A 20591-nucleotide genomic window follows, 5' to 3' on the forward strand; every position below is an offset into this window, starting at 1 on the left:
CACCTAAGAAATACATGCAAGGAATTACTACTATATATAAGAAAAGTGCTTTTTATTTAAAAAATAATGTTTTGTGTAAGTGCCAAAGATGATGTTGGCATATTTAAAAAGAAATCTGAAGACAGGTGTAGCAGCTTATTTTCCTCAATCTGGGAACTCTGACTGTCTCAGTAAAATCCCATATCAATTTCTCATTTTGGCTTAATGTGCCTCTTAGAAGGCTTTGAAAAATACATGAGACTTTAAATTGCAACCTTGATACTCTCTATCTTGTAGATATAAGCATTAAACTTTCTTTCTAACTATATCTAGGTTATTTGTGTGTGTGTTCTTGTACAAGGCCACTCTGTTTTCACCTGAAGGACAGTGCCCATCACAACTATGATTTTCTCCTACAGCAAGTATATTGAGACATACTGACATGCAGACACATACTTTCATACATAATATAGGTATACAGGATGGGTTGTGTACATTGGTATACTTATGAACATTAGGCGCTGGTATCAAATAAATTGAAGTAGAGTCTGAAATCATTATAATTTTGGCAAAGGGCAAAGTCCCTAAGAGCAAACTTTACATCGACAGAATATGGACAATGTTATTTAGAAGTTACTATAAAGCAGTAAGGAAAATTCAAAGCAAGTGGTAGAAGCTAATTACTCACTTAGTAAAAATGCTTTGTTTTCAGTTAATAATTAATTAAGCCCCATGTTTTAATATCTGATCTGTCTGTGGACCAAATGCATTTGCTAGGGTTGTATACATAATGAGTCAATGACAAATTTCCATGGTGCACTGTTTTTATGTAAGCAGGGCGATAATTCTGTTTGTTTTGTAAAGTCCTTCCTTTAACTTGAACAGAGACAATAGTGTCAGACATCTACTTTAATGGAGTTTACTTTTGAATCTGTCCTCTTGCCCCTTGACTATTCTAAATTCCTAAGACTCAAACATCTCCCTACCATGATTGGAAGCCACACCATACATGGATGGAGATGGTCCACATTTCAATCACCATAACCTGTCATGAAACACCTTTGTCCAGTTTGGCAGCACTCTGATGTGTATTGACAAGGTTAATTATTCTAATGAAAACATTAAGTTTAATAAAATTAGAACTTCTTCTGCGATTATGTCTTTCTTTCTTTCTTTCTTTCTTTCTTTCTTTATTTCTTTCTTTCTTTCTTTCTTCCTTTCTTTGCTTAGACATATACTTCACTCCTTAACACCCTTTGAGGTCATTGTTGATCATTCTTAGAAGTTTAGAGTTACATTTATCTATTCTCTCTCTCTCTGTCTAACTCTCTCTCTCTCTCTCTCTCTGTGTGTGTGTGTGTGTGTGTGTGTGTGTGTGTGTGTGCGCACAGAGGCACATCCTGGCATGACTGTGGACATCCAAAGATAACTCACAGGAGTCATTTCTGTCCTTTTATCCTCTGGGTTCTGGGAACTAATGAAGAATTTCATTCGTGGCAGCAAGGGTTTTTATCCACTGAGATGTCTCATCTACCTGATATTTATATCCTTTTAAACCATATTAGAATATGCCTAAAAAGTTTGACTCTCACAGGATTTAATCATGTTTCTAATAGAAAAAGTCTGCAACAGTTTTTCTCCCTTTATATTTTTTTTCATGTACTAAGAGAATGTAGTGGACATGAAATGAAACAGCTGTTTGAAAGAGAAAGTAATGCTTCCTTAAAAAGCAATTTTGTCATTAGTCAGGATTTCATGGTATTGGGCCTTTGAGAAATATAGTACATTTTGTGGGAAAGAGTATTTTTGATGATTTAACACAACAGAGCTTGGAGAATTAGTTTGATTTTAATAACTGTTAGCCTTGTCTACCCTCTGTTCCACTCCTTCCCACCTTTGTCTTTCCTGCATGATATGAAAAATGTAAAGCAGATTTTATGCCTTTAACATTCAAGCTAGTTATTATTTTTCTCCTTTTAGACATGTGTGAACATGCCAAAAGGATAGAAACTTATCAAAATTAATTTATAGGATATTTTAACTTTTGTTCTTCTGTTCCCAATATGACCCCATGATACCCTTAACAAAAAAATTTTAGAATTAGGCTGAATTTTATATGTGTTTTCATTGTTATTGTCACAATGAGCCTTGTGATGGCTAATCTTGATCATTAATTTACTCAATTGAAACCTGGGCCTGAAATTACTAAATATATACTTTCAGTAGTTCTTTGTACTCTTGTACTCTCATTATATCTTTGAGTACACTTTAAGAAAGAGTTAAATAAACAGGAAGAAGTGCCTGAATTGGTATAATACTCATATGGAATAAAATGGGAAAATGTCTGATTCTTCTACTAGTTAATTCATTCTCTCTCTCTCTCCCTCTCTCTCTCATCCATGTCTGCCTACCATGATTTAAATAGTCACTGTAACATGTTCCCTACACCAGCCCTCTCCAGACTCAAGCATAATGTTATTGAGAGATGATCAGACAAGTGTCCTTAATAGGACTTTGATGTCCTTCATCTTCCTAGGTATTTATTCCTTCCCTACTGCTTTGAAGTAAAAAAACTTAATCCACTATCCATCACATGCTCCCACAGTGATGTAGTATGCTACCACATATCAAAAGCAACAAGACCAGATGACTATGGACCTACAGGAAACTGTAGGTAAAAATAGATTCAGATATTTTGTTACATTATTGAAGAGACAAAATAAATGATCTGTTTTTATTGTCTTTGTAACAAATCCTTGCAAGCAGTGTGATTTAAAACAATAAAGCTTAGTATGTGTAACTTTGTTAGGCCAAAGTCTATGAGCTCAAACACAGGCGCTGACAGAATTGCATTCTTTCTTCAATATCTTGGGGAAAACCAATGTCTTTTGTCTATTCCGTTTTCTGGGAAGCTACCGAGACCCATTAGGTTTATTCTCCATGTCTTTATTCATTGAATATTGCAGCATTAACTATCTGCAAGAGTCATACTCTCTTAGAAAGACCTTTGCATTTTTTTAGGCTACTCTACATTAATCATGAACAAACTTTCCATGTCAAATTCTATAATTTAATGATGTGCACAATCAACAATGTCTAATTTTCCACATGAAGTAGTACATTCAGTTTCTAGAAGATGGGGATGTAGATATCTTTGAGGGACACTATTCCTCTTCACACAGCTGGAAACTAACCCATGTATTTATGTTTCCATAACTGTTCAAACTATTTAAAACTTTTCATTTAATAGCCATGTATTCACACCATTTAGGGGCAGTGTCTCTCTTCTGCTCTAAATTAGAATCCCAGCAGAGGCTAAATCTCAACTCTCTAATCCCATGTGCAGAGTGCCTGGCCATTTCGCCACTTGATCACCTTTTAGGGCCTGAAGCATTTATGCAGATTCTAATAATTAAACTGAACATAAAATATTGAGTGACAATACCATATCATCTCACAGAAATTATAACTGAAATCTGAGACAGGAAAGTTGCCATACTAAGTCATGGTTGTTGCTAGGTCAGACAAGGCTGGCAGGAACATGTATCCAGACTGAGAGATCTTTCTGAGGTGAAATCTAGAAAGTAAGGTAATTGAGTTTGGGATGCTTTCTAGAGTCAGAAGATAGTTTCACTTTCAGAAACAAGTGTCTATCATAGCTAATCAGAAAAACAATTAAAAAAGAAATCAGTTAAGTCCCTCATCTTTAAGCCTGATTGCTTTCCAGGATAGATTCGGGATCAGTGAATTTGATGTCCTTCTACCTCGTGTAAAAGGATTTAAACTGTCTCTAGACTATAGATCAAACCGTCAACTGTAATAAACTTGTTTGGCACCTGTATTTAAGATAAAACAAGAGATCCATCAATAAGATAATGATGTTGATGTCTTCAGTTTCTGGGGAAGTTTGAGAGTTTTGTGCTGTGGATTAATATAATGAGCGATAGTAACAAGTAACATTACACATGGTATCTTTGAAGTTATAAAATTCAATGTTGATATTCCATATATTTTTTTTTACTAGGCTCATAATTTTTATGTGTTTTCTAGTCTTCGGCAACTCTTTTTTAACTTCCTTTCAGTTGAAAGGAAGCAAGAAATAAAAAAGAAAAGTTAAAGTAAGTTGCTGAAAGATGTATTTTCCATTTTAAGGAGATAGAGACAACATATTCTGAGTTCAAGCCCCATTTCTTTTGTTTCAAAGATTAACCCCTACAACCTCCTGAGAAGATACCCCTTAAGCTGCTCAATTCTCAAATAAAGAGATTAGGCAAATAACATACACAAGTTAAATAACATAAAAATTTAAGATGATAAATGTGAATCAAATATTTATTTCAATGTCTACAAACATATTAAGGCAACTGATTAATTTTAAAATCAGCAGAAGAGATTGCTAAGTTAGCCACCACAAAGCACACGTCAGGTACATTTTATGATACCACATTTGCTTTGAAATGAGTGTTAGGTTTTCTAAGGAAGCAGGACAAATTTAAATTAGAGAAGTTACTTGTGGTAAGATAGTTTTATACATACACACACACACACACACACACACACACACACACACACACACACACAATTAAAACCCAAGATTTAAGGCATTTAAATATAGGATGTATTAAAATTTGAATCTCTCCTGCTTTCAGAGATTAAAAGAAAATATTATCTTCACAATAATGAGTAATATTATAGCCATTAATATTAAAAGGAATAATTAGCCACTTATATGTGGATTTCTATGGAGGAATTTGAATCCAGCAATACAGCCCCTCTGGCAAGAGAACAGATCCAATGGCTTAGGTCTATATGATCTGGCTGGAGCGCAGACATGCCATTAACATAAATCTTTAAACCCAAACAATGAAGACAAAATTAGTTTGTAAAAGGAAGTAATCAAGTTTGAAAGTGATGTCTAACTGAGTGGAAGACAGAGTGACAAATCAGAGAAAAATGACAGAATGAGTCAGAGATAGACTACTACTGACTCTCAGAAGAAAGGACAGGAAAGAGAGGCTATGTAAGAGTAGTGCAGAGTGAGACAGGAGGGAGGGCAGTTCAGTGAGTACAGTTCAGTTGAGTTTACAAAATTCAGTGCAGTTCAATTGAGTTCAGTCCAGAAGAGTTTGGTACAGTTCAGTTCAGCTCAAGTAGTCAGTGCAGTCAGTGCAGTTCTGTTTGTGGAATTTAGAGACAGTTTTTTCAAGCAAAATGATTCAATGAGAAGCCGAGAGAAGCTATTTTGAATCCATTAGCTTGTAGAGGAGTTTTGAGCCAGAACAACTGAGTTGAACCGTCCAGTTCGAGTTCAGAAAGAACCATAACAAGTGAACTAATTCAGAAGTAAGCCTAAGAGATGACAATTACATCTGGAGAATAAAAGTTACTTTTACAGAATAGTCAATATCAGAAATTATAATACCCATTATACGTAAACGTTAGTCACCATGCAATATAACTCCAAACAAAAAAAATCGGGATTTGATATGGAGATGAAACAACATGCTTTGGTAAAAAAACAGGTGTGATGGTTAACTTTACATGGCAATATGGCAGAATTGGCACACCAGGATGAAAGGTCAATTATTATTGCCCATACAGTTATCTTGGATTAAGAGTAACATCTGAATCACCTTGGAAGACCAACAAATGTCTTCAGGATATGACAAGACTTCACACAGTCACATTTCTTGGGTATTATTTTGATTTCATATTTTGGAGAGTAGCCTGTAAGACACAATTGATTTAGTCAGACAAAAGCTTGCCTATGACACAAGACTGACCCTTGAGCAAGAAGAAAACCTTACCAACAGAAAGCCTTCGTACTGAAAGAGCAGATTTTGGACTTCTCAGCGTCCATAATCATGTGAGTCAATTACTTAAAATAAAATCATAAAAATTCTTTTTGAAATAAATCTGAACAAGAATAGGATGGATGCAAAATTTTAGTGTTTCCTTTTCTCCAGAAAACTCCCAGTAACACAGAGAGGAAAGGAACTTATTTACACTTAAGAAATAGATTAGAAAAAGGAGAAATCAAGGGGTTGCAACTAAGCTACAAACTGAGAGTGGGATATGTCGGAAAGAAAATGATCTTCATGTGTAACACAAGGAAACTAACATCTCTTAGCCTCCAAAGAAATATTCTTGCTTCAAATTTCAGCCATCCTAGTTCCCTAAGAAGTATTCATTAACACCTTCCATTTTCAAATAACAATAATGAGGCCTGAACAATCTAAAGCAACCAAAAAATTGTTAATTAATATGTAAATTAGACTTTCCTTTAGTAGTCATTTTAAATCTACTATGCACATCAGCTCTAATGTGATTGCCCCAGACCCAACTCCTGCCTGAAACCACTCCTGTCAACTAATCAGATATTTGAATATCTATCTCATACATATGAATATACTACTAAACGCAAAGGACATCCCTAATACATTTCCCAACTAAACACTGCTGACAGAATATGTAGCATCAGTATTTCATGTGATTATAGCTCATCTGGAGTATCACAAGTATAAGTGGGAGAATAACATATAGTATAGTGTTTATATAATTATTAAGCGTTACAATCAGCTATGAATTAACACTCAGAAATTAACGGTCTCTGAGTGTTTCATGTCCACGTCCCTCATGCTAGCTTCCTACAGCACAGAGAAACCTTCTCTAATAGCTCCTCTGTGACTGAGTTTTATTGCATCAATGATTTTGTTGCTTGTTGTAACCCAATATGTATGTTAGTATACCTTAAGGGGTAAGTTGCTGTCCGATTTATTAGGTGGAGTATCTTACATCTTTCAATGGTAGGGAAAATTTTTATATTGACATATCCAGAGTTTTTATTGAAGTTATATTAGTCCTATCTATCAGAGATATGCTAGAAAATCTATAACTTCCACCAAAATGTTGCCCATATGAGCAATTCCATTTATGAAGTGCAATCTTCTAAGGCAGGCTTAGGGCCTCACGATTCATTTTTCAACCTATGTGATGTTTAATGATTTTGTCAAAATAAAAACTAATGCACGGTTCTATGTCCACATCAAATTATGCCATTCAATTTATAGCTTAGACTATGAAAAAAGACACCCAGATATGGAGGTCTGAGAAGTAGAAAATAACTCCAGCCTATGCAATTCTCTTTCCCCCGTTGACACAAATATCTGTAGCGAATAAGAAGTTATTTGGCTTATTATTACACTGGGAGGCTGTTACAACATAGTAATAAGATTGCTTCATTATATCAACATGTAGATATCTGTCTAGGGTATACTAGAGGTCCAAGAATGATTATTAAGAAATGAAACTATATAAAACAAAAAAGTAAGGAGGTTGAAAGGTCTTTATCACCTTGCTTAAACTAATCTTAAATTCCATTTTCAGAACTACCAAACAGTAATACCAGATATATCCATTTACTGCAACTATCAAAGACTATCGAGGAGCATTTTTGCAATATGTGTGTGGAATGTGTATGTGTACCTGCATTTTAAAAATAAGATTAATTCAATTCTTAGTATTTTTCTTTGTTTTAAGTATATTATCTAGAGAAATATATTGCTATATATTGTCAATAAATGTAAGATCATGGCAATAAAGAAAAACACGGCTGTTCATTTGACAAATATGATTATCAAAATTAAGCTTAGAGTGGTCATCTAGACAATTCAGTATGCATTAAAAATAAAATAGTCTTTGAGATATGAGTTAATAGTTCTTCTCATACTTCATATTTCATAGAAATATGTTAATCCAGGAGTAGGGTACTGTTTTCAGCCACCTGACAGTAACTTGTATTTTCATGGTAAGGGACATCTAAAACTACTGGATAACACATCCAAGTCCTTTTATGTGAGTTGCTTTGTCTTGCACTCTTGAAAATATTTGGTCTTATTCTGTGGCAATCCCTTGCCGCAATAATTGTCAATATGGCTCAAGATCATAGAAGATAGTAAATGGATCAAAGACTGGTCCAGAACACCACAATATTTTAGAAACTTTGGGCTCATTTTCAGGGATTTCAGATTTAAGAATTAATGTTTCTTGGCACATACAAACACTAACACATACACACACACACACACACACACACAGAGTGAGAGAGAGAGACAGAGAGACAGAGAGAGACAGAGAGACAGAGAGACAGAGAATGACAATTTTAATTGGGGAAAATCATAAAAACATGTCAGATTTAGAATTTATCACTACAATGTTTATCATAAAACATCAATCACTTTCTGCATGGAAAACACTATCACTTATCATTTTGTCTTTTTCTCATATACAGTACGTGATTGGAAAAGCAAGGTCTACATGGAAGTGAAATTATTTCATTTTAAATGAAAGCTCTGTTCCTGTATTACGCAGGACAGAGTCACCTCCAAAAACCACTGTAAGTAACCACATCATGTTCCTACAGACTTCTATGTAGCCGTTAGCCAGACAGAACGTAACAGGACTTCAGATTTTTGTCATTAATAATATTATAAATGAAAGAAATATTGGAAATGGGGGCTTGTAAGAGCTACATTGAAAAGCATTCACAGTTTAAAAAAAAAGAATTATTAAACAGATGAGATGGTAAAAGCTGGTCCATTCAGCTGAGTACAACAACACAAGGCATGGAGTAGAGACTTACTAAAGAACAGACAGAGGACACCATCAGGATTTTCTGTGAAAGGGCAAAGGTGAAGGCAGTAAAGTAAACAAAACATTGTCATCAGCTTTGGTCACCATCTAAAAATTTCAGTTCAGCAGGGATCAGAATTATACTTCCTTAATCTTAGAACATTTATTCTTTTTTTTCTTCCACGTATGTGTGTATATCTCAAGTGCCTGTAGTGACCATAAGGTGTCAGATCTTTGGAAGCTGGAATTGTAGGCTGTTGGGAACCCATGACTATGGGTGCTGGAAACTCACGTCAGATCCTCTAGAAGAGTAGCAAGTACTCTGAACTGCTGAACCATCTTTCTCCCTCCAAGTCTTGAAACATTTTACAGAAAAAAGATCGATGGTTTTTATTTTTGAAACAGGTCCTTCCTCGTTAGCCCATTCAGACATTGACATCATAATCCTATTGCCACAGCCTCCCCAGTCTTAGATGTATGTACCATCACTTCCATCTAACCTCTCTATGATGCTATGCTAATAATGAAATCAAATATACAGAACTAATGAAATTTACTTCCTTTTAAATTTTTTTCAAGTAGTCTAAATATGCTAATAAAAACCACCCCTTCTGTGTAAAATTGTGTTTAACTTTTAGTTAATACTTGTAATTTTTCCAATGTGTTAAGGTATAGTTTCTATTAAAAATATATTTATTTATATTCAAAAGTCAGTTAACTTGAAACAAAATCAGCAAAGAGTTGATACAGATATGTAGAAAATCATGAAAATGCAATGTATGTAGTGAACATGAAAAAAATAGACACATTGTCAGGTAAAACAGTAAAGCACATGAGTCTATTACTTTGTGAACTCTTCTGACTCTATTGAAAATTTCAATGACTACTCTTCTTTTTCTGTTGAAAGAACTGGTAAAATAATAAATAATAAAATACTAATAAATAATAAAATCTCTTCCAGTCATGTGTGTTATATAATCCTAATATTAACAGAAAGATAAACCACCAGTTTCAAGAAGCATATAGCCTCATGAATATTCTGTAAATTGTTCATACACTATAAAATAAGATGGCAAATCAAGGTGTCATGTGGACAAAGATTATTAGTTTTATTTGTTATATTGATATCTATGTCTATAACAGATTTAATTATGTTAAATAAATAGCATCAATAATATCAATAATAAATATTAAAACTATTTGATCCTGATCAAAGTCTGACTATCTTAAAAATTTTTATATTAAAATCCTCTTGGAGACAGAGGGAGGAAGAATGGGATGAGAAATTGTGGAAAGGTGGACTGGGAGTGGGGGTAATAACTGGACTATATAAAAGTATCAAAAAAATATTTTCCTAAGTTCCTTTCCCACTTCTTTTGTCTCTCAACATATCACAATCACAGGCATGTGTGATATTAATGTTCTGTTGCTGCTGAAAGGAAGGGAAGATGGAATAAAATGCATTCCGAGAAAATACTCATTAAAACTGCAATGACCCTATATCACTATCAGGTTAGAACAATGCAGATTATATCTTGGCTAAATCACAAAGAGTATAGAGCTCTCTGTTCTAAAACCAAACAAACAAAAAATAATGAAACAAAAGTTGATTTTTTTCCATGTTTCATAACATTCTCTTTGTTTATAAAGGGCTGTAACCTCAACACTTGCCACTAGTGATGAGTAATATAGTCTCTTACTAAGAGAAGCCACTGGGCCATAAAGGAGGACAGAGGAAGTCTCTAATGTGCCTGCCTGTGAAGGTATTCAAAGCCATTCTGCCTTAGTGAACTCTCTTTGACAAGCCAGTCCTTCTTAAATTTGCATACAAATTACTAGTTGTTGACTCTTAAGTTGAGGTCTGAAAGTCAGCCTTTCTGACAAGCTTTTGTGAGAACCATTCCAGTCCTTTCCAGACCCTGCTTGACAAGTTAATCCAATTCCCAGAATAACAGAAAACTGACAGATTGGAAGCTTACCAAATGTATTTCTAATCTAGCTTATTATTATACTACCATGTACTTTTCTTACCAGTAAGTGTTTATTAAGCACCTGTGATGTTTCAGGCACTATAAAGGTTGCTGGGCATTGAGTAGTGGCTTTTGTCTCTGAGATTTTTAAGTTCTGACCAGCAAGTATCTATATTAAGACCCATACAACACAGAAAATATAAATTAAGTCAAAAGTAAAAACTTTAGAAATTATAAAGATTTGAATTTGAAAGCTGAATATGACTAAATAGCTTTTAAGCTTAGACATATTAACAGTTCAAATTCTCATTTATGAGGAATTCAACAGTATGTTTATAAAAGTTTCATACAATGTCCTATTGAGCTATAAGCAAAATATGTCAATTATTATTCTTGACTAATTTTTCCAATGCTTGAGCTAATCTCAGGATAAATATGCACCTGTGGAGACTAGGATATTGTAAGAAAATCAATGAGGAACTTGGAAACAAAGACCTGTAGAGGAATTTTATTCCAGCAACATGGCTGCTTTGGTAAGGGATGACATCCAAAGACCTTCTATATCACTGATATCTGACTGGAATACAGACACACCTTTAATCCCAGCACTCAGGATTAAACATGTGTCTGTATTCCAGTCAGATCAGACATGTCAGAGGCATGCAGTTCTCAGAGTTGTAGTTATTCAGTTCTGTTCAGTCAGTTGATTTCAGTGCAATGGAGCTTGTCTGTCAGTTGGGAGTTCAGTCACTTTGGTGTGAGTACAGTGAGCACTGTACAGTGAAGATGAGTTCATTTTTGAGTTCATGCAGTTCAGGGCAGTTCAACAGAGGCAGTTTAAGCCAGAGAATAAGAAGCTGGAAGATTAGAACACATTGCCAGAGTTCATTTGAGGCCAAGAAGAACAATTCAGTGAGAATCCACAGAAGTCAGACTGAATAAGCTGGAGAGGAGTTTAAACCAGAACAGCTGATTTGAACCAGCCACCCAGAGTTCAGAAAGAGTTATAAAGTGTTAGCTTATTCAGCAGAAAGTCTCCAACCTGACAATTACATCAGGTGAAAAAAAATCCATACTTTTACAAGACCAACTAATAGTGAGATTGGTGGATATTTAAAGTGGATCCTTGGCACATATACTAACTTCCTTCAAAGATCATGTCTCCTTGCTGTGACAGAACACCTAACAAACAAATTTGTAAGGGACAAGATTATGTTTTTTGGAAGGTATACTTTACCATGAAGGAGAAGGCATAGCAATGAAAACAGATCCCAGCATCCATTATCAACAGTGTGTGGCTCCTTACAAACTGGGAAGCAGAAACGAAGAGTAGAAAAGTAGCCAAGCAATGATCTTAGAATTACACATAGTGGCTTAGTTCCTGTAATGTGGCCTAACATTGTAGAGGGTTCCCAATCTCAGAAAGCACTGTTCCCATGCAGAGACAAAATGTATAAACCCTTAATAGGGAGCCTAACAGACAAATGGAGGTTCTGTAAAATGAATGAACAGAAACACAGGAGGAAACCTAGTCAAATATTAAGTCAGCCCAAGGAGGTATACAAACGCATATGGCCCCTGAGATACCTAGATTTCCTAATAAATGAGTAAAATAGAGTGATAGAGCGTGCAATCCAGGCAGTAGGGAGTAGGGAGGACCTCAAGCATAGAGAGTAACGTAAGAAAGGGGAAGAGAAAGAGAAAATGACCTAGTGGTTAGAATAGAGGAAGAAGACTTTGATACTATCACAGCAATTGTCAACCGGCACTTAGACTAAGTCTCCTGCATGAGGACATTATTTTTTTTCCAACTTGGATGCAGTGTGTGAAGAAAATTATTTAAAGGAAGGAGATGATAATCAGATCTGAAAACCATGAACGGGGAGAGAGAGAGCTAACACTCATGCTGCAGATACACAAATAAACTTGAGAAGTGAGAGCGTGTGTTTGGGAGTTATCTACCCTTTGCTGTCATTTATGCTTGCAAGAGATGTACTCTTGAAGATCTGACAATATTCAGAGAAATTAGTAGTTGGACCTAAGAACAGAGAGAGAAAATGAAAATGCAAGTCTAAAGAAATGTCCATTCCTTATCTAAAAGGGAGCTAGAAATCATGTCTGAACACAAACTGTCATGATTTTCTATAGTAGTGAAAATGTTCCCGCTCTCTTGAAATTTCTGTTTTGTCAGTGTTTCTTTCCCTACAAGTAATCAGAGTCTAATTCTTAAAAACAAACCAAAACATGGAGGACCCATATGCTTTTCTATGTATGGAAACAGAAGAGAGAATAACTAAGAGACTTTATTCTGATTGTAGCAAATCTGAAAATCTTGAATGAGGTTGATCATTGACTTAAAACACACACACACACACACACACACACACACACAGAAACACGTGCACATGCATGCATATGAAGGCACATGCACATGTTCAGGTCACATTTATGTACACACTCACAGGACAGACCAAAACCGAACCAAACTTACATCAGGCATTTAAGGCTATTACAGAGCAAATCAGAAGCCATATCAGATTTGGCCAGAGACTATTACTAGAAATCTGTTTTCACAGACCTAAAACCTCTGATGAAGAGCCTTACCACCTAAAGAGCAGATAACAAAAAGCAAGATATGCTGTCAGCAACAATCATCGATGCATAAATTACACTAGGAAAAAGACCTAGAGGTTGTATGGCTGCACTCCTGCTCTTCCCTTCTTTTGCCTTTCTGGTCTTAGATGGAGTTCACCATCCAAAAGCATTTGAGACAGAGTGGCCACATAGCAAAATGTCAACCCACTTAGCAACTGTCAGCTGACTTGATGGGCATTCCCCCCAGGTCATTAATCTTACCATAGTTTCAGATATGGATTTTTATTTTGCATATGTACCTGTTACTCATTTTTGACATTCATAGTGAGTACCTGGCTTACAGTGACTATATATCCCAATTTTTCTTATAACCTTTCATGAATATACAAACATTGAGAATGTGAAGGAAGATTACTTAGATTATTTTGACTCGTCTGCCAATGTCTGTCATCAGAAGGGAACAGCAAAGAGGTCATGTTGCTTCTTTCTCCATATAATAAAACATCTGTGCCTCAAGATCCACTTTCTTTCATGGTTTCATTTGGGCTTGGTCCAACACAAGGAGGGAAAGAGGCTTTATGGATAGTAAAGTGAAATCAGAAGAAAATGCAAATTGAGTAAATGAGAGCCAATGTAGACATACAAATTGACTAAGTACATTCTATAGAAATTGGCTCCCTTTTCTTCCATGCCAGATCTATACTTTCTAAATAACAGGAAAGGAAAATGTCATATTTACTATAAAAAGAAAGAACAATTGGTCTTTGAAATATACATTTAGGTCAATGTCTAGTCTTCAAATTTGATTGCTGAGTACCAGATAGACTCTTTATTTGTAGAAAAATGAAAACCACCTAGCAATTTACTTGGCACTATGGCTATCATCTGTAGAGGGAGAATGGCAAAACTAAGAATAATTTACTCTAGAAATGTATGAATTTCTTTATTAATTGTGTGGGGGTATTTATTTGTTTGTTTTGAGAAGCATGTCCTATCATGTAGTTCAGGCCTGCCTCAAACTCCAGGGCCCCTTACCTCAGCCTCCTGAGTGTGAAGATTATATGCATGAGACACCAAACCTGGACTATTTTTGGTCAATATTGAAAATTGACCCTGAAGCCTTGAGAAATCTATGCAAGAGTTCTACTAATGAGCTACATTACTGGGCTAATGATTTAATTTTTAATGATCTCACAAATTCAAACCCTTCCCTGCCCCACCTTTTCTTAAAGATGAACCTACTTATGTCTTAGTAGATTATTCAGATACATCATGTGCATATAGTTAATAGTTTAATCTTTCTTAGACTTGGGAAGACGTTTTCCAAGTCTCTGTGAGATAATATGTGTGTTGGTCCTGCTGTGTTTAGAAGGTCTTGCTTCCTTGATGCCCTCCATCCCCTCGGGCTCTACTAATCATGATGCTTCCTCTTACACAGGGTTTTCTGAGCCTTAAGGATAGAATCTTAATGGAGACATAACATTTAAGATTGAATGTTCCAAAAGTGCTCACTCTCTGCTCGTTGTCCAGTTGTAGGTCTCTGTATTATACAGTTCCCATATTCTCCAGGAGAAAGCTTCTCTGATGATGTTTTAGCATGACAACTATATATGATTAAATCAGAATGTCATTACACTTGCTCAGCCATGTTCATTGCTGTCAAATACATAACAGTCACATATCAGAGACAATCTAGATGTCCATCAACAGATAAACGTATTAAAATGTAGTTGATTTTTGCAATGGAGTCTTACTCAATTCTAAAAAATAAAATCATTGTTTTTTCAGGTAAACAGATTGAGCTGGATAAATTCATCCTGACTGAAGTAAATCAGACACAAAAGACACATAGGATCTGTATTTTTTTAAGTAGTTTGCAATCCATATAACCATGGAGTAAAGGATTGTGGAGGATGGAAAGATTTACCCTTGAAGAGGACCAGAATAATTATAGATGGATTGAGGGGGAATGGATGGATCAAATAGGGAGAGGGAAGGAAGAGAAGGGATAAGGTAGAGGTATAGGATGGGACAGCTGAGACTAGGGTCATTTGAGGGTTCTGTGTAAACATCATACACCTAGCAGTTTATTTAAAGTGTATATCATTTGAGGGTTCTGTGTAAACATCATACACCTAGAAGTTTATTTAAAGTGTATAAATGTATGAAAGAAATATAAATGAAATCAACAAATGACAGAAGAGGTGAAGCTCCCGTTGGATATCTCTCTTTCAACTGAAATACACAGTGCAAAGAATAGGTAACATATAATTGAGTTGTCAGCCAAAGTGCCTCCCTGGGAATTCTCAAACAACCAAAGCTATTGCTAAATATATTGGCTACTTTCTACAAACTACTGGAGACAATTCTGAAGCCAATATCTAAGAAGCTCATTGAACAAGGAGAAGTTAAGGTTATATGTACCTAGAGCCTTAATACCTACTGACTAGTGTTCACGGTAGTTAAAGTTACACTAGAGACTATGAGAGGAGAAAGGTACACACTAACACAGGTACAAACCCTACCATCAATAATGGTGACCAACAAGATAACGCTAGTGCTCTAGTAATGAAAACAAAGCAATAGCTGATTGGATTTATCCACTCATGAAATACACCTGAATTTCTTGGATAGCCAAGAGGCTGCAATTAGATAGTCCAGTGACTTATGGTAAAGCAAAATATTACTGTTCTACTGGAGAGACTAAAAATTTAAATGATCATCAAAGCAACTACTTCATTTGATAAATAATAATCACAGAGACATTTAAATTGACTTCGTTTTATTATAAAATGCTGATTACTTTCCTACCTCACAGCAAAGATCATCTTCCTTTGCAATGTGTTGAGTAGTAATGGGAAATCTGAATATAATAACCAAGTTCACTCTACATCAGATCCCCATAGTGAACAGGCCAGTTTTATCAATTTTTACTTGAGGCAACTTATATATCTATGTTTTAGCATTTTCACAAGTAACCTTGAGGATATTATACATAACTGATTACATTTCATAGCTGAATAATGACGAAATTCCTCCTATATAATATTCAGAAAATCAGGTTTACTATGAGAAGCATAATATTAAATTTTGTAGCCATATTCCCTGAAGCATAGTTGAGAATTAGAACTATGTAGTATATAAAGCTGTTTTGTATTTTTAACTGAGAGGGAAGGTCAACATAACTTAATTGTATTTGCTGAGTAGACTTTTATAGGAAGATATATATTTAATGAAATAGAATAGAAGCTCATCTTCAGGAATCATTTTTTTTCCAGAATGCTGAACACTAGTCAGATAGTTTTGTTTTTATACAACTGACAAAGTGAAATATTTTCTTCTCTACTGGGCAATACTTTGAGATATGGTTTTTCTTCTATAATAATCTATTTTTTACTCCCACTTTGTTGGAGTTGAGATGTTCTGGATAAGTTTTGGAACTGGCTAAAACTTGTACCTGGACTATATAATATATTTATGTGACATATGACAGTTATTGCTAGTCATCTCAATGCATGAATGATTCCCAAACTGTCCCCCTATAATCCAGGTAGGTGATTGTTTCCCATCCATGAGTGGAAGGAGAGTTAAAGACAGTAGAATACTGGAATCTTGCCGAATATCCAGGGTAACTAAAAGAGTAAACTCAAGGATCAGACAAAGACACTTCAGAAAAAAAAATAAGAGTGTTTGAGAGAGAGAGCCCTTAAATTCCTACCTCCACAGGCAACCATAGAAATGAGTGTACCCATACATGCATACAATATACATTCATACACAAACATGCAGATAAACACACACCCACTTAAATGTGAGTTGTTTTTAAAATGTGAAACTATTTTATATTCAATGATACTCATAATACTTATATTGGTTCTGATCTTTTCTTCATCTAAATAAATTCATCTATACAAAATTCTGTGTTCAGTTTAGTGTTCTTTATCTTGAAGCTTCAGCCATAGATTACACAAGACCTGCCAAACATTATATTTAGACTCTCCTCCAACTGTACCAACATTAAAGACTCTTTCAAGCATCTGAACATAAGCTCCAGCTCAAGCAATTTAGTCTACCTTTGAAACACAGAGATAGTAAACATGAGAAAAATACAACATCACATCACGTGTTCCACTGGCTTTTTACTTTCTTTTACAGGCTCTTTGAAAAGTTTTACCCAAGGCTACATTGCAAACCCAGGGAATGAGTATCCTCTCTTGACTTGTCAGAGCTACCAGGAGGGCACTTTGGAAGAAAGGAACACCACAAAGAACAAAGAAATGAATACACAAGCAACTTGCAAAAGCACAACAAGAATTCAAAAGCAGATTGAAAGCAAAACCATAAAGAGACTTTTGGGAATAAGAATACTGGAGTTGTTTTTAGTGCTTAAAATAATTCTCCACCTTACTCTACTCCCACTATCTTCATGTATGATTTTATTTTAAAAAGCAGTTTATATACAAAATACATTTTTTTCATGGTAACAATATGCAAATACCTGAATGAAGTGTTGTGCCATCATTCTGGGCAAACACATGTGGATGTATAAGACATCCACAAGCTTACACAAACAAGACGGATATATATATATATACTTTAAGGTTTGATGCAATAACAGTGTATATGACTTCTATTGATAGGGAAATTTTATAGGTCACTCCTACAAAGAATTCAAGACAGAGCAAGTCAAGTATAAGAATATATAATTTTGTCGTTAATGTTATATTTCAGAAAACAGTGCACATAAAGTGGAATCAAAACATAATCATTACCATATTTTTAATATTATGGCTATGACTCCCAATTTCAATGATCTGAGGCTTAAGTTGTCAAAGACATTATCCTGTGTGGGAGAGTGCCGTTTTGAACTATAATGCTAAGTCCAACAGCTAATGAACTGGCATGCTGTGGTAGGATAGCAGATCAGACACTGAAGAGTAGAGTCCAAGGATCTCTGCCTCCTGTAGGTTTTCTATAGCAATTGGCAAGATAAATAGTCTTACAGCTGCACACAGGGAAAATATGTATCCTAGATTTGGGATAAAGATAGGCTTTCTCCTAGTGAGATGCAAATTCTTATCAGGAATATGTAAGATGTATCATTATGTTTCCACCATAGAGTAGGAAGGACTACTACAACACCCAGCCCGAGATACCATGATATAGATATAGCTGATCTGTATACCCCTTGATACCCATGCCCATGTTCTTTCCAGTGAGGTGGGTTACATAAACCATAGATAGAGAAAGGATGGACAAGTGTGTTAGTCTAGAAGAAAAGGCAAGTAATTTGGTGAATACAAGTCTGTTCTGAGAAGCCAAGGTATGATAGATACATAAGAGTCATGGTTCTGAGTTCTAGATATATCATCCATCATTCTTTTGGACTTAACTTACAAAGATTCAAAGATCAAGCTGAAAAGAACATAAGTATATTGTACTCTAAACATAAGACCCTTCTGAGCACATAGAAAATAACTATACTAGTCATGAAAATGTGAGACTAGTTCTGAGTAATAGAGAACAACTATACTTATGATTAGGAAGCCTTTTCTAAATGGTAAAATAGGAGAGACCTGAGTGTCGAAGAGAATGAAAACTCCATTTATAGTGTCACAACTCTGGCATTTATTGTAGTTTAAATGTGAAGTTTGCTACACAGGCTCATGTATTTTTGCACAGTTGTCCCCTAGCTGGCAGCAAACACTTTAGAGGTGGCAGGGCCATTCAGAAATGTGATCTACCTGGAGGAAGTTGGATGCAGCAGAAAGCAGTGGTGTTAAGAGTTGTAGGCTGGTCCAGTTTTCACATGAATTCCTTGAACAAATCATATATAATAAGGTTAAACATAAGGCTCCCTTTCCCCAAGCTTCAAGCCATCCCTGCTCCATGTCTCCCTGACCTTGATGAACTCATACCCTAAAACCAGATATCACAATCCAACCTTCCTCCCTTAAGTTTGTTCATCCAGCCATTTTGTCAGAGTAACAAGTAGGTAGTCCACCACTTTAATACTAAAAGAGCTAAATCTGTTGGTGACAAATGAATACTAATTAGGACTCCCATGCTTCTGGTTTTTTTTTTTTTTTTTTTTTTTTTTTTTTTTTTGGTGTGTACTAAGCTATTGCATTTTATGGGGACAAAACCAGACACAAGGAAAAAGGAGGGGGGGGATTAAGTATGGCAGTAAAAATAGTATTTTATTCCTCCCCTCCCACCCCCACCCCCGGCAACCCCCAGTACACTTTTCCCCTCTCATTCCCACAGCAACGCTACAATCAGAAAAAAATAAGTTTCGGGGGGCAGGAATAGGAGGGGGAGGGGAGATGGGTAAAAACAGTCAAATCACAACAGGAATTTCCCCAAACAGGTTCATTCCCCTTAGTCATCCTCTTCACCCTCATCATCCGGTTCTCGTTTTCGCTTCTGACTCCCTTCTTCTTCACCAGCTTCTTCTTCGTCTTCCTCATCATCCACTTCTCCGTCATTATAACCTTCTTCATCCTCCTCCTCCTCGCCACTCACATCCTCTTCCTCCCCTTCTTCCTCCTCATCTTCTTCCTCTTCATCTTCCACTAGCTGGGCATATTCATCATACTCCTCCTCATCCTCATCTTCCTCGTCGTCATCCTCCACATAGCCCTCAACATCAGAATCAGGGGCCTCCTTGTTGTCCCTGTCATAACCATCAAGGTACATGACCTGGGGCAGGAGCTTGAACACGTTTTCTCGGTAGGCGTTCAGGTTGGTCACCTCACAGTTAAACAGGTCTAGGCTCTTGAGATTCTCTAACTTCTTCAGCGGCTCGATTGTGCTGAGATCTTTTATTTTGTTGCCACTTAAATTTAGATGCTTAAGGTTCGGACATTTCTCTGCCAATACTTCCAGGTCCCCTGAGATTCTGTTTTCACTTAATTCAAGCTTCTTGAGTTTGTTTAACTTGGGTAAGTTGGAAATGGAGGTGAGACCTACGTTGATTGTACTTAGGAATTCCAGTTCTTCAAACTCATCCGTGAGGCCTTTGATTTTGCCTTCAATTGACTTACAGTTATCCAGGACCAGCTCTTTCACATCAGAGGGCGTCCTGTTCCGCAGCTCTAAATAAATCCGTTTGTCCATCTCCATCTCTCGCGCTCTCTCTTTCTGCAGAGGATCCTGCGCCAGCGGAATTCAATCAATAAACCCCGAACCCACGGCCGCCCCATGCTTCTGTTTTTAACCTTGTTTTATATCTACTTTTACTTGGGAAGGCTATCTTCGCACAGTAGATTAGGCATTGCACAGAGGGGAACTGAGAACAGTTTTCTGATAAAAGCTATTCTTAATACTGGAAATAATTGTCAAAAGCTGCAGGTATTTTCTTCATGCATTCAAAACAAATACAATCATATCTAGAAAAAATCATCGTAGACTTGT

General features: G+C 35.9%; 1 protein-coding gene across 1 annotated transcript; it reads right to left on the bottom strand.

The window, feature by feature from the left end:
* Positions 1-19287: 19287 nt before the first annotated feature.
* LOC114623737 (acidic leucine-rich nuclear phosphoprotein 32 family member A) lies at positions 19288-20369 on the bottom strand. The gene has a single exon (XM_028770436.1). It carries the CDS (start codon positions 20298-20300, stop codon positions 19557-19559), a length of 744 nt encoding a protein of 247 aa, XP_028626269.1. The 5' UTR covers positions 20301-20369; the 3' UTR covers positions 19288-19556.
* Between the last annotated feature and the right edge of the window lie 222 nt (positions 20370-20591).

This window comes from Grammomys surdaster, unplaced genomic scaffold (assembly GCF_004785775.1).
Source record: "Grammomys surdaster isolate TR1022 unplaced genomic scaffold, NIH_TR_1.0 201, whole genome shotgun sequence".
NCBI classification, from domain to species: Eukaryota; Metazoa; Chordata; class Mammalia; order Rodentia; family Muridae; genus Grammomys; species Grammomys surdaster.